This window comes from Eptesicus fuscus, chromosome 22 (genome assembly GCF_027574615.1).
Source record: "Eptesicus fuscus isolate TK198812 chromosome 22, DD_ASM_mEF_20220401, whole genome shotgun sequence".
Lineage (NCBI taxonomy): Eukaryota > Metazoa > Chordata > Mammalia > Chiroptera > Vespertilionidae > Eptesicus > Eptesicus fuscus.
Genome location: NC_072494.1, coordinates 35,847,747 through 35,863,899, shown reverse-complemented (window position 1 = coordinate 35,863,899; position 16,153 = coordinate 35,847,747). Strand labels below are relative to the sequence as shown.

The 16,153-nt window shown below is 58.4% G+C and overlaps 1 protein-coding gene across 3 annotated transcripts in view; it reads left to right on the top strand.

Moving 5' to 3' along the window:
• TMCC2 (transmembrane and coiled-coil domain family 2) overlaps positions 1-16,116 on the top strand; it is a 36,713-nt gene extending 20,597 nt beyond the window's left edge. The window contains exons 1-4 of one of the 3 annotated variants that reach the window (XM_008154204.3): positions 3,692-3,718; positions 11,852-12,792; positions 14,037-14,172; positions 14,639-16,116. In XM_008154204.3, the coding sequence (XP_008152426.2) occupies positions 3,692-3,718; positions 11,852-12,792; positions 14,037-14,172; positions 14,639-14,950 (1,416 nt within the window). In that variant the 3' untranslated portion in view covers positions 14,951-16,116. Of the gene's footprint in view, positions 1-3,691; positions 3,719-4,439; positions 4,623-11,851; positions 12,793-14,036; positions 14,173-14,638 lie in introns of those variants that run through there. The other 2 variants (XM_028129286.2, XM_008154203.3) reach the window with 2 other exon arrangements.
• Positions 16,117-16,153: the final 37 nt, after the last annotated feature.

Sequence of the window (16,153 nt, the reverse complement as noted above, 5' to 3'; positions counted from 1 at the left end):
TCCTGGGAGGCTCTGAGCCGTTGAGGCAGCAGGACGCCTGAGAGTTCTGTGTTTCCACCCTCCGCTTTCGGTGGAAAGGAACCCTTTGAAATTATTCTTGGCCAATAGGGTGGAGCGGAGGGTGCTTTGTTTCCTAAAAATTGCCCCCAAATAGTGCTTTTCTCTGGATCACTCTCTCTTACACCTGTCAAGGTCGCCTCCCCCAGGAACATAGAGTGGCTGGGAAACGCTTGGCATCGTCCCTCTCTCTACCTGCCTGGCGCCCATTTTGATTTTTTAAAACGTGACCTAGGTGCGTGGTCCTCTCCACTGCCCAGCGTCTGGCTCATGACTGTGCCCCGGGAGGACTCCGGAAACAGGAGTGTCTCTGGCATCAGGCGGGCAAAGGACCAGGGGGTGGCAGAGGTGGCCTCCTCCCTCCCCGGACGCAGCTGGAAGGTGGCGTGGGGTGCGCGTGCGATGTCGCCCCGTGACTTTCTGGGCTGTGGCCTCGCCGCCTGCTTCTTCAGCCCCTTCGGCCAGGCCTGCCCACGTGCTCCTGGGAAACACCCCGCCCTGGTTCCTCCCTCTAGCTCAGTGGTCGGCAAACTCATTAGTCAGCAGAGCCACATATCAACAGGACAACGATTGAAATTTCTTTGGAGAGCCACATTTTTTAAACTTAAACTTCTTCTAACGCCACTTCTTCAAAATAGACTCGCCCAGGCCGTGGTATTTTGTGGAAGAGCCACACCCAAGGGGCCCAAGAGCCGCATGTGGCTCGCGAGCCGCAGTGTGCCGGCCATGGCTCTAGTTCATCCTGAAGAATATGAACCTCCTACCGCATTTCCCCAGAGGGAGGCCAGGCTCCTCGCTCACTGGAGTTCCTGAGAAAATGCAATTTCCGGCTGCGGCTCAAAGTGAGTGTTAGGTGAGAGCCCTCTGAATAGTGGCCGTTTCCCAAGCCCCGAAGTCCAAGAGGTGAGCCTTAGAGGCCGGAGCCCCTCACAGCACAGTCCTAACAGAGAGTTCACAGCTCCTCTGGAGCCTGAGGTATTTTGTAAGGCCTCACCTTGTATTCCGAGCTACTAAATTTAGCTGCTTTTCAGCGTTAGACTTTGCTCCTAAAGACTATGACTTCTCAGGTTTCCCCCCCTTTCAGAATGTGTGGTTCATGCTTTCTTTTTTTTTTTCTCCCCCAAGACAAAAAAGTAAGTAGGAAGATTTAAAGAGGAGGGGACTGATCACAAGGGCAAAGGGAGAGACAAGAAACATTTAATATTTAGAGTATTAAAGAAAGAAGGGGTGTGGAGTGAAAACTAAGGGTCGGGAAATAAAAGAAGGGAGCCCAGTGAGAGAGGGGGCTGGGACCCGCCGAGCGTGCAGGGAGGAGAGCCTGTGAGCAGGACCTGGCTTCCGTCCAGGGTCCCCTTCCAGGGTGCCAGGAGCCCACCTGTCGCCCCCCGGACTCAGGCTAACTTGCAGAAGTGGCGAGGGTGAGGCCAGACACCTGCCACCACTCAGCGGCCCGGGCCTGCGCATCCCCAGTGACTTGGCGAGGCGGGGCCTGCGTCTCGGCCAGGCCCTGGAGCAGGTGGCAGGGCAGCCAGTGATGGCCAGGACTTACCAGGAAGGACACGTAACGGCACCTACCCGGCTCTGTGGCGCCTGTGCTTTCAGAGCCTGTGGCTTTAGCACCCACGGCAGCTCTTCCTGTGTCCTTCGGCCACTCTCAACGGCGCTCCTTACGGCAGCCACTTGCCTGGCTTTTTCTGTCCCAGGCAAAGTCTTCCAGGGGCCTTCTCTACTGACTGTGGCGTGTGTATGTGTGTTTGTGTGTTTGTGTGTGTGTGCGTGCGCGCACATGTGTGTGGACATACACAGGTGGTGAGGAAGCCTCAGGACCAGTCATCTATTCAGTAAGACCTATGACTTGTCATGCTCCCCATTTTACCTTCCCTGTAGCCTAGGAGCAGCTAGAAAACCCAAGACTGGGCTTCAGAGGAAGTCTCCAGGGCTCAGCTCGCCCCCTCTTCCCGTCTCCCCATGCCGATGCCCTGGTCTCGTTCCCTAAGGCCTCCTCCTTCCGGCAGCCGCTTTGTAGGTGCTGCTGCCTCCTCGTGCACTTGTGAAGAAGTGTGTCCGAGGCCACACAGCCTCTGAGTGGCAGGGCGAGCACTGAGAGCAGCCTCTGACTCCACACCCTCCGTGTGCCACTGAGTCTCAGCCAGCGCCAGGGACTGCCGAGCCTTCCTGCCGTACGCCCGCTCTCAGCCAGGGCCTTCCCAGCCCCCCGCTCCTCTCGGAGCCCTCCCACTGCTGTTGTGGACACTGAGTATCCGAGCCTCTGGTGACTTGAACAAGGTCCCTTAGCAGGTCTGGACCCGAGACCCAGACCCTCACCGTCCATCCCGAGGCCTTGGGCGCCTGCTTCCCCACCCCAGAGCGGGAGGCAGATTGAGAACAGGCCTCACGTGCAGACAGAAACGGACTAGGGGAGCGGGGATCTCTCCCGCGGGCTTGCCCACCAGGCACCGCTGCTTCCTGTTTGCTGCTTTCCTCTTAGCAGACTTCACCCCTGAGCTCCACCGGCCCTTCCTGAGGTTGTTACTGTGCTGATGGGTAGGTGTGTCTGGAGGGGAGCTGAACCCTCTCGTTAGGGGATGCTAAGAGCTGTGTTGGGGTGACTCTCCTTAGGGTCATCTTGGTGGTTCCGTGTGGCCTGGTAGAAAGCTCTTCCGGGTTCTTCTGAGCCTTCAGGATCCTTGGCAGCGTGGGGAGCGAGACCTGTGAGGGGTCCTGAGAGAGCCCCAGGCTCAGCTCATTCAGCCCCTCCCACCTCGGGCTCCTGCTGCCACTGCCTTCTCCCTTTTCTCCTCCGCCTCTTTAAGGAAAGGTTACAAATCCTAGCCTGGGGGACTTGCGTGTGAGGACCAGGCCATCTCCATTGCTGCTGCAGTCGATGACTGTCTCGGTGGCAGCCGAGTGAGATGACGCAGTCACTTTACAGACCTAAATACTGAGGGAGGGTCCGTCTCCTACTGGGTGCAGCGCAGGGCCTGGCATATTTGCCACCTGATCCCTGCCTTCCTAGGGGACAGCAAGGCCTATTTATACACAGCCATTATGCAAGAGGGCAAGCGCTCAGTGCCAAGGTGTCAAGTGAAAATTGAGAGAGTTCATCCTTTACAGACGGGGGGCTGCCGAAGTGGTCCCTGGCCCCCCAAGTCCCTGACTCCATGTGTCAGAGCTGGCCCCAGAAATTAGAATCTGTGTTTTTGCTTTTGCTAGGTTCCTGTCCTCACAAACCCCAAGTCATCGGCCACCACAAATATTTGTAAGGTTTTCACAAGCCCAGGGTGGGGACTCCTGCCCCTGGTGTTTTGGCTGCAGGACCTGGCCCTGGGCCCCAGAGATAACACGGGGCCCTATCTCCTCGCACCTTCTTGAACTTGGAACCGCCTCATCAGCATGATCCATGTTGACCCTCAGTATTTAAGCTCTGAGTCCCTCACCAGGCTCAAGTGGGTGCAGAATCCATGTCTTCTTTGACTGGTGACTCTGCCACGGGAAGCTGCCCTTAGAGAGACGCAGCAGACCCCAGAACTCTTGTGGCCTCCCCACTACCCTCCTCACAGCTTGCTCTCCTCAACTGTGAACCTCTGGCCCCCTCTGCTGGCCATTCCCGGGATTTCCTGCTGGTACTGTCAAGATGAAGGTCAAGGAGGAAGAGGCTGCTGTGAGTTTACCATTAAGTTTTCTCTTAGATGTTTTTGCCTGGGCAGGGCTGCTGGGGGTGAGGGCAGGGGTGGGGCAGGGGATGGGAAGGAGAAGCTAGCGGAGCAGTAGCCGCAGGGGCATTCCGAGCACAGAGTGGATTTCTAGGAGAGGACCTCAGGGCAGAGGAATTCCCCGGGGAGGCTGGCTGCAGTCTGGGTATTGGAGGGGGAGGGTGCATTGAGAGGATGGTGCCTGAAGCCAGTGGGCAGGGCAGCAGGACTTGGCTAAGCTGGCTGCGTAGGGATCCAGCAAGGAGCCCCTTTTGGGCTTTAGCCCATTGGCTTTGGAGAGCTTTCGATCCTGGAAGCCTGGCTAGGAGACCCACTCCCTGTGGGAGGCTGAAGAAGGGAGTCAGGTGACTGCACCTCTGTTTGTGAGAGGGGCTGTGATGGTGGGGGGGTGTCTAGGCATGCACAACGGCAGGGAATGATGCAGGTGCACGCGTTAGAGTTGCTTCCTGTCACACCCGGGTGTTCCATGCACACTGAACTCACCTGGCAACCGCTGGACTTGGGGACAGGCAGGGTGGGTTGGGCAACCCCTCATCCGAGCTTGGTCTACAGGCCCGGCGAACCCTTCTGTCTCCTTCCAGATGGGAAAGAGCAGTGCGAGAGCCCCAGGGGAGGGGGAAACCGCCCAGAGCAATCCGCCCCTAATCCTTGGGCTGGGCCTCAGGCGAGATGGCGGCTGCAGAGCCTGGGAGCGCCGGCACCCCTGCTCGCAGGCCCCGGCTTCCCTTGGCCAGCCCAGTGCTGCCCAGGGACTGTGACCCCGGGGGTCTGGCTCAGCCTGCAGAAAGCTGGGGCCCTAGAGCCCCCGGCACCCCGGCAGCAGCACAGCTTCGGGAAATGGTGCCCACACAGGTGAGGCCCCCGGTGGGTGGAAGGAGAGAAGCTGATGGGTGGGGCAGGGTGATGGGAGAAAGCCACTTGGGCAGTTTGTCAGGCGGCTGTGCTGGGTCTCAGGGTGCGGCTCCCTCCTCTCCCTTATAGAGAACTCTTTGTGGAGGGAGAAGGGAGGAGGGGCGAGCACTGGGCCTCCAGGCTCAGGCTGCCCAGTGCTGGGAGGGCCTCTGGGGGGACTTTGTGCAGGAGGCGAGTGAACCTCGGCACTGATGCTTCCAGAAACACACCATGTGTCCCTCCACCCGGGGCTGGAGGAGCTGAGTGCAGTTACGTAGAAGGGCGTTCCTGGTTGTGGTTGTTTATGTCCGTGGAGACACAGTGACAGGGAGAGGGGAGTGTGAGGGCCCATGAGCACGGACCCAGGGGGCCAGTGGGAGAGTCTGGAAGGAGCAACACGTTGGGCGCTGGGAGCTCTGGGAGAACTCAGAGGAGGCCCCCAGGTGGGAGGGCAGCTCGGGGGCCTGTCGGGTCTGTGGGAGTGAGGAGAGAGGGGACTGTAGGACTTCTGTGTGGACAAAAGGGCATTGTTGTCAGCAGGGTAGGGAAGGAGGCGATGGAGCGGAGGCTGTGGTTTTGACCAGAACCCAGGGGTGGACCTAGCGGGAAGGCCTGGCAGCTGAGGGCTAGAGGAGGGGGTCCCCAGGAAGAAAAAGGAGCCTGAGGGTCAGGGTGGGGAAGTGTCGCTGGCTGCAGGAGGAGGCTGATTAGAGCCTCAGCCAGTGGCGCTGCCTTGAGATCGTGGGTGCAGCATGAGAGGATGAGGGTGCTTCCTCGTGTGTGTGTGTGTGTGTGTGTGTGTGTGTGTGTGTGTGTGTACTCTGCACCGCGAAACCCTTGTGGCAGCGTGAGGTTGTCTGTAAGCCACCGAGGCCGGGAGAGCCAGGAACCTTGCGCCTCTGCCCTGCCCCTCGAGGGCCCCGTGTGGAGGTGGGGATGTTGCTGCAGTTTTTCACCCCACTTTACCCCGGTGAACAGGCCAAGTGTACACACCTGCTGCCCCCTGTGTACCCCGTCATCTAAGCATTTGCCTCCCAGCCCTCTGGAGAAAAGCTGAGGCTCTCGGGCGCTGGTGGGACCCCTGGGCGGGCCAGTGTGCTCCCCCCGCTCCCCCATACCTGTCTCCACCGGAAGTGCCCGGTTAAGCTGTGAAGCCGCATGTCTCCGCCAGGAAGAGAAAGAGCCCGCAGCCCAGCAGCTGTGCCCGCTGATTTGGTGAAAGAGGGGCAGCCCCTGATGCCAGGACCAAGAGCCGGGATAATTACCCTGCCTGCGATGGCTGGAGCGCCAGGGTGGAAGGGGAGATGTCAGGTTCCCTCCCTCCCAGCTGCCTCTTGCGCTGAGGGATTGTCGCCGGCCATGGATTTTCCTCTCGGCCTGGCCTGGCTTACCTCCCTCTTTCGCCCTCTGGGAACTCATAGGAAAAGGGAATCTGGGGGTTCTCCATCCTGAGAGGGGTGCTCAAATCAGTCACGGGGCCAGAAGTGAGCAGATGCAGGCATCTTGCTGAGTCGCCTGGGACTGAGCTCCTGACTCACTCGCCTGCTGGGCCTTTGGCCACTGGAAGCCCAGGCCCTGCTCTGGGCAGTGTCCTGAGTGGACCTTGACCCGCTTGGCCAGGCCCACAGACAAGGCAGTTCCCCTTGTTCCACAGACCCTCTTTTCCCGACCCTGGGAGGGCACCTCAGGGCCCCCTCTTCCTGATTGACAGGCTGCCGTGTTCCCTTTTTTTTTTTTTTAATATATTTTATTGATTTTTTACAGAGATGAAGGGAGAGGGATAGAGAGTTAGAAACATCTATTGAGAGAGAAACATCGATCAGCTGCCTCTTGCCCACCCCCTACTGGGGATGTGCCCGCAACCAAGGTACATGCCCTTGACCGGAATCGAACCTGGGACCCTTGAGTCCGCAGGCTGACGCTCTATCCACTGAACCAAACCGGTTTCGGCTGCCGTGTTCTCTTAAAGGGAAGCATCGGCACCCTAGCGCTCTTTCCGTGTGTAAGAGCGACCTACCTCAGTGCTGGCTTTCCACCCCTGAGCAGGACTGAAGGCCCATCTCTGTCAGCCGGCTCTGGGGACCCGACAGGAGCTCTTTGTAAATCTAGGAAGGCACTGCCTGTCCCTGGGGGTGGGGGTCAGTCTAGGCCCCTCTGCAGTGTCTTGGGAACGGGGAGCTCAGGTGTGGAGCACACACCATCGTTAGGACCCTTTCCCTCCCACACAGCTCCACGTAAGCCAGCACTTCTTTCTGCTCCACAATGTCTCCTGTGTGCTCCCTGCCTCGGGTCCAGGCTGCTGGGCTAGTGTGCGGAGGAAGGGCCGCTGTCCCGTGCCTGGGCCGGGTTAACACGAGGACATGAGCTCAGGCCTGGGAGGAGGGAGGAGGCCAGGGAGCCAGGGCTGGTGCACGCCTATAATCTGGCCCAGTGCCTAATCTGGGCTTAGAGAGGCTGGGGGGGTGGGGGTGGGGGGGGGGTGGGAGGGAGGAGAGTCCTGTGAGCCATGTGCAGGGGTGCTTCCAGGATCTCACAGGGGCAGGGAGAGGAAAAGGGCAAGTAGAGCCCTGGACACTAGAGACAGCGCCCCAATTCTGGCTCTTCCAGGACGTTCATCCGCACTTCCTGGAGCTCAGTCTCTGTGTAGAGTACGGTCTTCGACGCGGGCCCTGGCTGGTGGGCACCCTGCACAGGGAGCGTGGCATGGCCTCCCTAATGGCCTGGCATAGAAGGGGCTCATGGAAGAGGCATGGCCTCCCTCCACAATCTCCTCTTCTTAGAACTTGCCCAGCCTGTGCGCAGGGGTTAATGCTGGGGTCAGGTACCTGCGGAGTGTCCAGCCCCTCTCAGGCAGGAGAGAGCGGGGAGGGGGCCTGGGCCAGGTGAGCCCCTGACGGTTTTGAGAGGAGCGGTGGTGCCTCTGTAGCACACGCACTTCCTGCTCTGGGCTGGGGGACCCTGGGGTTCCACCTGCTAGTAACCGGGCGTTGAGTGACCAGTATGGCTCTTCTTTTTACTCACCCAGCCCCAGGAAGGGGGTCGGCAGTGAGTTAGAAAGAACCTCTGCTCTACTGAAAATGTGGCTCTAAGACGAAGGACCCTCATACCCTCCACAATAGGACTTTGGTTGGACCTGCAGCCCAGGCTAGCAGGTGGGAGGACCTTGACCCTCCACACCCAGGTGTGCAACCATCACCTCTAGTTCCAGAACCTTGTCATCCCTCTATGGATTTAACTATTCTGGATGTTTCATATAAATGGGATCATTCAATGTGTGACCCTTTGTATCTAGTTTCTTTCACTTAGTGTAATGTTCTCGAGGTTTGCAATGTTGTAGCATGTGTCAGTACTTCATTCCTTTTATGGCCAAATAACATAATATTCCATTGTATAGATTGGCCCGTTTTGTTTGCCATTTACTAATTAATGGGCATTTGAGTTGTGTCCACCCTCTGGCTATTGTGAATTCTTTTTTTTTTTTAATATATTTTATTGATTTTTTACAGAGAGGAAGGGAGAGGGAATAGAGAGCCAGAAACATCGATGAGAGAGAAACATCGACCAGCCGCCTCCTGCACACCCCCCACTGGGGATATGCCCGCAACCAATGCACATGCCCTTGACCGGAATCGAACCCGGGACCCTTCAGTCCACAGGCCGACGCTCTATCCACTGAGCCAAACCGGTTTCGGCTGAATAGTACTGCTATGAACAATATGCACAAGTATTTACTTGAGTACCCATTTTCAATTGTTTTGGGTATCTACCTAGGAGCGGAATTGCTGGGTCATTTCATTTGGTAATTCTATGTTTAACTTTTTGAGGAACCACTAAATTGTTTCCCACAGTGGCCGCACCATTTTACATTGCCACCAGCAAGGTATGAGGGTTCTAATTTCTCCGCATCCTCGCCAACAATTGTTATTTTTCTTTTTAAAATCGTAGCCATTCTAGTCGGTGTGAAATGTTGCTTAATTTATTCTCACTTGTTTTTGAGCACCTTCTGTATGCCCTGAGGTTGTACTGCCACTGTTGACTTACTCAGTGTCTTGTTTCATCTTCCTGACAACCCTTTGGTGTAGGTAGAATTACACCCCTTTTCTAGATGTGAAAACTGAGTCTCAGAAAAGTTAATGACATATCCAAGGGCACACAGCTGCTAAGTGAAAGCCGGGATTCTAAACCGGTGTCCGACCTCAAGTTTAGTGCCCTTTCCGTTCCCAGCATGGGTCCTATAACCTGTCTCATTGCTTTTGCTTTTTGCTTTTTTTTTTTTTTTTGCAAATCCTTCTCCTTTCCTCATACTCTGCTTATTCCATCCCTCTTTTTTTTTTTTAAAGTATATTTTATTGATTTTTTACAGAGAGGAAGGGAGGGGGATAGAGAGCTAGAAACATCGATGAGAGAGAAACATCGATCAGCTGCCTCCTGCACACCCCCTACTGGCGATGTGCCCGCAACCAAGGTACATGCCCTTGATTGGAATCGAACCTGGGACCCTTCAGTCCACAAGCCGACGCTCTATCCACTGAGCCAAACCAGTCATGGCTGTTCCATCCCTCTTAACAGCTTTCTCCTTCTGTGCTCTCGTTTTCCTTCCTTAGTTGACGCACCCTCCCTCCTTGTCCCTCTGCTGTCTTCTGCCACCTCCTTGGCTCTCGTTCGCTCAGCCGCCCCATCTCCCTTCAGTCCTTACAGGACACTGCTGCTGCAGGGGGTGCCTGGGAGGCCAGGGCGTGGAGCACCCCCCTTGCTCCTACGTGCTCCCTTTCTCCATGGTGACGAGGGCGAAGGGGATGTCCTGTGACTGGAGATGACCAGCAGGACCCAGGCATGGCAGACCTTGGGGGTTGGGGGGGGGCAGCGAGGGTGCTGGTGTCCTGCTGCAGGACCCCAGGGCGGAGAAGGGGGTGGGCGAGGGGGCCAGGGCCCCAGCCCCAGGTCACTGCAGCCCACCAACTGGTTTTACCAGTGTGTGTTCTCCTCTCATTCCTGGGATTTCACAGCCAGCTTCAACTCCGTGTGTAAGCTAGCTGGACTCCCAACGGGGGACAGACTCCAGGCTGCCAGAGCAGAGCTGCGTGCACGCCCTCGTCGTCCTGAAGCACCTCCACTTTTCACAGCTTTTCCGAACCCATGTCTCATTAGTGCCCCCCACGCTCCTCCAAGGCGCCGGGACAGCCGCCCTCCTCATTATGAAGAGGAGCAAACGGCAGTGCTGAGCCTCAGGCAGTGACGCAGCCAGACCCAAACTCTTCTCTGGGAATTCTTTCTCCAGGAAGAGGGTGGAAAAGAGGGAAGGAGTTGAGCTTCTTTGGAAAGCACAGTGGCCTTCTGAGAGGGTCAAGTTCCTTCATTGTAAAGCTACGTGTTACAGAGAGAATCTTGTCTAGTTCACTGCCTATATTGCAGCATCAGTACTGAGTAAACCTGTTGGTATAATCTCTTAAATACATGTTATTCCTCCCCTAAGAGAGAATTGTGCCGCGTAGACCCGACAGCATTTATGAGCGCCTTCTGTGTGCTCTGCAGAAGAGCAGTGCTCATCACTCAACGCCCGGTCCTGTGTGACCCTCACCACAGGCCCGAAAGTAGGTCTGATCATCCCTGTGTCACAGGGGGGGACTCCGAGGGGCAGGACAATTGAGAGGTGGGCTGTTGGCCGTCTCTGCAGGGAGCAGCATGGGAGGAAGTGGCTAACTGCAGGCTCGGTTGTAAGTCAGACTGGTGGGGCCATTAGACCCCAAGCAAATGTAAGAGGGCAGTCCTGACTGCAAGAGAGCGGGGGAAGGGACCTCGGTGTCCCCAGCGTTCCCAGTGGAACCACGACCTGAACAGGCCCGGAGGAAGCCCACGGAGGAGCCGCCCTCCCCTGGCTCCCGAGGGTGGCGGGGCCATTGTTCTCAGCCGTGTTTTCACTGCTTTGTATCTCGGCAGGCATCGAGTTGGGTGACTTCTGCCTGTAATTGGCATGGGCTGTTTCCAGTTCGAGAGCATGTGACTGGGCCACGTGCTTTGTGTTTGACCCCTTCCCCCACATATACCTCACCCCGCCCCTGCCCCCCATACATATAAAAAGCGATGATGTGACCCAGCCGAGTTGGGGTGTGTAAAAATACATGGGGTTGAGCCATTTCCTGCTGCTTCCGCTGTTGCATGGCGATAAGACACTCAGACTCGGTTGTGGAGAGAGAGCCTCCAACAGGCTGAGGGGAGCCGGCCCTGGAGAACAGGGCCCCAGGCCCACCCGCCCTCATCTGACCTGCCTTTCCCATCTTTCCTGTCCTCTGTGACCTTCCCTTCCTGCCTTATCCGTCTCTCTTTCCTTCGTGCTTAACCTGACGCGCCGAGGGTCAGGGGCCGGCTTGCCTGCCGGTGAGGAAGGGGCTGTCATCTCTTTCCTGCACGTCCAGCCCCTTCCCAGCAGGGCAGCTGGGACCTCTGGGCCCCAGACCGCTGCCTGCTTCCCTCGGCCTGTGGGTTACTCCTGGGACGGAGTCTTCGGGGACCTGGCCAGCAGGGTGGCAGGGGGTGCTCCCCCTCTCCCCCCCCCCAGTTCTGGGAGCCTGGGCGGGGTCGGGCTCTCCCACCACCATGAAGCGGAAGAGGTTGCTGACAGCTCCAGTGAGCTGGAAGGTAACAGGCCGGGAGGGTGCAGCAGAGGTGGGGTGACCCGCTGAACTGCATTAGAGAAGCCGGGGTGGGGAGGGCGGGGAGCTTCCTGTGCCAGAGCTGGGGCCAGTGCTGGGGCCAAAGTGTGGGCTCCGGTCAGGTCTGAGGAAGAGGCCGCTCAAGGCAGGAGCCTGTGGGGAGGTTGGGTCCGGAGGGGCGGCTTGTCTCATCCCTGAGAATTCAACCCTGTGACTCCAGGGCAGCCTCAGCCCCGCGTGGTCCGTGTGGGCGGGAGACCTGATGGCTCATCATTGTGTGAACTCTGTCCCGAGGAGGAACCCCTCTGCCTAGGCTGCATTCAGGGCCGTTGTGGGGTCAGCTAGATAACAGGTGGCAGGTGGGTGAGCGGCGGCTGTAAGGGATTCCGTTGTCACGCTGAACCCTCTTCCTGAGGCCCCCGGTCATCCGCCCCCACGTTCTGGGTAGAGAGGCCAGGTCCACAGGTGTCGGGCTCCTCCCCCCCCCCCCCAGTGGTTTCATGGTGCACCCAGGCTTCCTCTGCTTGCCTCCCGCCCTAGGTTGACAAGGGGGACCTCGTGGCCCTGAGCCTCTCCAGCGGCCCCGGCCACGGTGACCCCGACGGCCCCATCAGCCTGGACGTGCCGGACGGGGCCCCCGACCCCCATCGGACCAAGGCCGCCATCGAGCACCTGCACCAGAAGATCCTGAAGATCACGGAGCAGATCAAGATCGAGCAGGAGGCGCGGGACGACAACGTGGCCGAGTACCTCAAGCTGGCCAACAACGCGGACAAGCAGCAGGTGTCGCGCATCAAGCAGGTGTTCGAGAAGAAGAACCAGAAGTCGGCCCAGACCATCGCGCAGCTGCACAAGAAGCTGGAGCACTACCGCCGGCGCCTGCGGGAGATCGAGCAGAACGGGCCCTCGCGGCAGCCCAAGGACGTGCTGCGGGACATGCAGCAGGGGCTGAAGGACGTGGGCGCCAACGTGCGCGCGGGCATCAGCGGCTTCGGGGGCGGCGTGGTGGAGGGCGTCAGGGGCAGCCTCTCGGGCCTCTCGCAGGCCACCCACACGGCCGTGGTGTCCAAGCCCCGGGAGTTCGCCAGCCTGATCCGCAACAAGTTTGGCAGCGCCGACAACATCGCCCACCTGAAGGACCCCCTGGAGGACGGGCCCCCCGAGGAGGCGGCCCGGACGCTGAGCGGCAGCGCCACGCTCGTGTCCAGCCCCAAGTACGGCAGCGACGACGAGTGTTCCAGCGCCAGCGCCAGCTCAGCCGGGGCTGGCAGCAACTCCGGGGCCGGGCCCACCGGGGTGCTGGGCAGCCCCAAGTCGAACACACTGTACGGGGCGCCCGGAAACCTGGATGCTCTGCTGGATGAGCTGCGGGAGATCAAGGAGGGACAGTCGCACCTGGAGGACTCGATGGAGGACCTGAAGTCTCAGCTGCAGAGGGACTACACCTACATGACCCAGTGCCTGCAGGAGGAGCGCTACAGGTGGGTGCTCCCCCACCCTCCCCTCCGCCCAGCCACCCCCGGCCTGAGGTGCGGGCCCAGGGCTCAGACGCAGGGCCGTGGGGCAAGTGGAAGAGCATCCACAGGGCCCCGCGCTGCCGGAAGCCTCCTCCGGACTGGGCAGGGAGACGGGCGTACGGGCCCCGTGGGAGGGAGGCTCCGCCTGTCTCAGGAGCTGTGAGCATCCCCATTGATTTTATGTGCTCAGCGTACAGAAGGGGAAACTGAGGCAGCGACCAGCTACATGGCCTCTCCTCTGGTTAGGAGCACTGACTCCGGAGTCAGGTTACCCGGGTTCAAATCCCAGCTCTGCTCTTTACTGTTTACTGTTTACTGTTGACAAAGCCTTACTGCCCTCAGCACCTGGTTTCCTTGTCTGTGTGCGGGAAGAACATGAATCCCCACGCGAAATGCCTGTGAGGATGAAACGAAACCAAGTCTATGAAGTTAAAGGGTGTAAGTCTCCGGCTCGGCCCGTGTGCATTGAGCTGCAGCCCTGGCCCCGCCTCCCCTCTGCCCACCTGCTCTTCTGCTCTGTGCCTCTCGTGTGGCATTGGCACTCGCTCCCTGGGATTCTTGGGGATTTTATCCTTAGCTCTTTTTCTTTTTTAAAAAAAATTATTTATTGTTTTGAGAGAGAGAGGAAGAGAGAGCGAGAGACATCCATTCGTTGTTCCATTCATTTATGCATTAATTGGTTGATTCTTGTATGTGCCCAACTGGGGATCAAATCAGCAGCATTGTATTGGGAGCTCTAACCAACTGAGCTACCTGGCCAGAGCAGCGCTTCTTGTGTATAGATATGAAGAAGGTTTGGAATCCTGCCTGAAAACTAACCACCCCCACCTAAGACTCAGCTTTCAATATTTGTGCCTTCAGAACAGGGATTGTGACTCTATATCCCTGTATGCCCGGTACCCAGGAGAGCATCGTAGCTCAGGGCAAATTCCTTAACCTCTCTGTGCCTCAGTCTTTTTATCTGCAAAATGGGGGTGACTAGTACTTACCTTGTGGGGTTGCGATGATGATCCTATGAGATAATCTGGGTGAAGTGCTCAGCACAACACCTGCTCCTGAGGAGTGCTGTGTAAGTAGTACCTTTCATTGGTGTCGCTGAGCACATGGGGTGGGTTGAGTGACTGTTGAGAATGAATGGAATTGATCCTGGGGAGAGAAGGGAGGCTCGAGAGCCAGGCCTGGTGTCACACACACTTTCCCTCTGCCAGGTACGAGCGGCTGGAGGAGCAACTCAATGACCTGACCGAGCTTCACCAGAATGAGATGAGCAACCTGAAGCAGGAGCTGGCCAGCATGGAGGAGAAGGTGGCCTACCAGTCCTATGAGAGGGCCCGGGACATCCAGGTATAACCAGGGACCCTTCTTGAGGAAGCCCCAGGTGTGCTGGCAGCTGGCAGCAGCCAGAGGGTGAGGCTTTACCACGTGGGGGATGGCGGGCACCGCCTATTGCATCAGCTGGGGCAGACGGACACGTGGGTGAAGCGGGCAGCGCGGGGAGAGGTGGACGGAGATAAGAGCGGAGCGGCAGGCAGAGTATGCACTGTGCAGAGGCAAGCTGACTGGCGAGGGCTGCCAGTGCCCCCAGCTCTGTGATGGCAGCCGCGCCCATGAATGATGGGAGTTCCCAGAGCCTCAAGAGGAAGCTGGGATTGGGCCAGCTCCTCCCCTTCCCACACTAATCAAGACTCCAGTTTTCTAGCAGCCTCCCCAGACCGTCCTAGGGCTCTGCCCACAGCTGCAGCTGCTCAGCCTGTACCTGCCTGGCCTGTGCACTGTCCCTCTCTCACGGGCCCACCCTCTGTCCCCACAGGAGGCCGTGGAGTCCTGCCTGACCCGGGTCACCAAGCTGGAGCTGCAGCAGCAGCAGCAGCAGGTGGTGCAGCTGGAGGGCGTGGAGAACGCCAACGCCAGGGCGCTGCTGGGCAAGTTCATCAACGTGATCCTGGCGCTCATGGCCGTGCTCCTGGTGTTCGTGTCCACCATCGCCAACTTCATCACGCCCCTCATGAAGACGCGCCTGCGCATCACCAGCACTGCCCTCCTGGTCCTCATGCTCTTCCTCCTCTGGAAGCACTGGGACTCCCTCACCTACCTCCTGGAGCACGTGCTGCTGCCCAGCTGAGTGGCCAGCTGGTCCCTACCCCGTGCTCCCCCGGCCCCCATCTGGCCATGGCTCTCCAGGAGGGATCTTGGGACTCCCCACTCCCTTGGACCTTTTCATGTGTCTGGTTTGGCCTCCTGACCAGACTTCATTCCAGCAGCTCCTGCCCTCCTCTGTTCTTGCTTCTGTCCGTCACCTTCTCCCTGTTGGCTAGAAGGGAGCCCCCTGAGCGGCCCTGGCTGGAGGTGGTGGGGACATCCGTGGCCAAGTGGAGCAGAGGAGGACACCGGCAGGGACTGTTTCGATGGCTTACATTTGCACAAGGATGTCTCCCAGCCGACTTGGATGCGGCCAGGCAGGAAGGCCCGTGAGCATAGGAGCAGGAGAGGGCCGTGCCTCAGCTTCCCCAGCAAGAGCCCACCCGGTGGCAGCCACTGCCCCCTCTGAGGCTCTGCTGGCCCCAGAGAGAGGGAGGGCCTTCCCAGCCTCGGGCACCTGCTGAGCTGGGCCAGGCAGAAGGTTCAGCCCACCCCTCCTTCCTCCGGAGCTGGTGTGAGGCTGGGTTCTGGACTGGCCCTTTGGGGAGCTGGAGGAGGCAGGCCCTGGAGGCCTGGTGGGTGTGGCTTTGGACTGGAGCTTTCCCTCTTCTTTCTGCCTGTCACTGGATCTGCTCTTTTCAGGGAAACAGGCCCCGGGGGCCCTGAGCCTCAGCCTAAGCCCTTAGGCCCCTGGGAGCGGTTGGGCTCTATTTATTTATTTATTTGTTCCTTTGTCCCTGATCCCCACAGAGCTCCAGGGAGAGGCTGGCCCCGTCCTCTCTCTGAAGCCAGGGCTCGTTCTTGGCTGTCAGGCACTTCCATACCAGTTAGCCTCTGGATAGTCCTGGCCGGGAGGAGCGGGCCACGCCACCCAGCCCCTCTCCCAAGCCGCCTCTGGAGCCAGGACAGGAGGAGCGAAGCTTCCCTTTTATGTGTCTATTTATTTTGTGTGCGTGTGCTTGTGTGGAGGAGGTTGTTTGTGGCTTTATTTTTTTAAGGCTCTGGAGTGTTGTGTATGGTTTCTCTTCATATCCCAGCCTCCCCGTGAGCACTTCCAAGAAGAGAGGGGATTTCTCAGAAAAGGAGAGAGAAATCCCCTGGAACGGGAGGGCAGTGGCTGCCAGCTGTGGACCTTAGGAGAAATAAATATCCTCTAAATTTTCAACCTTCCTGTCTAGTGTTGATG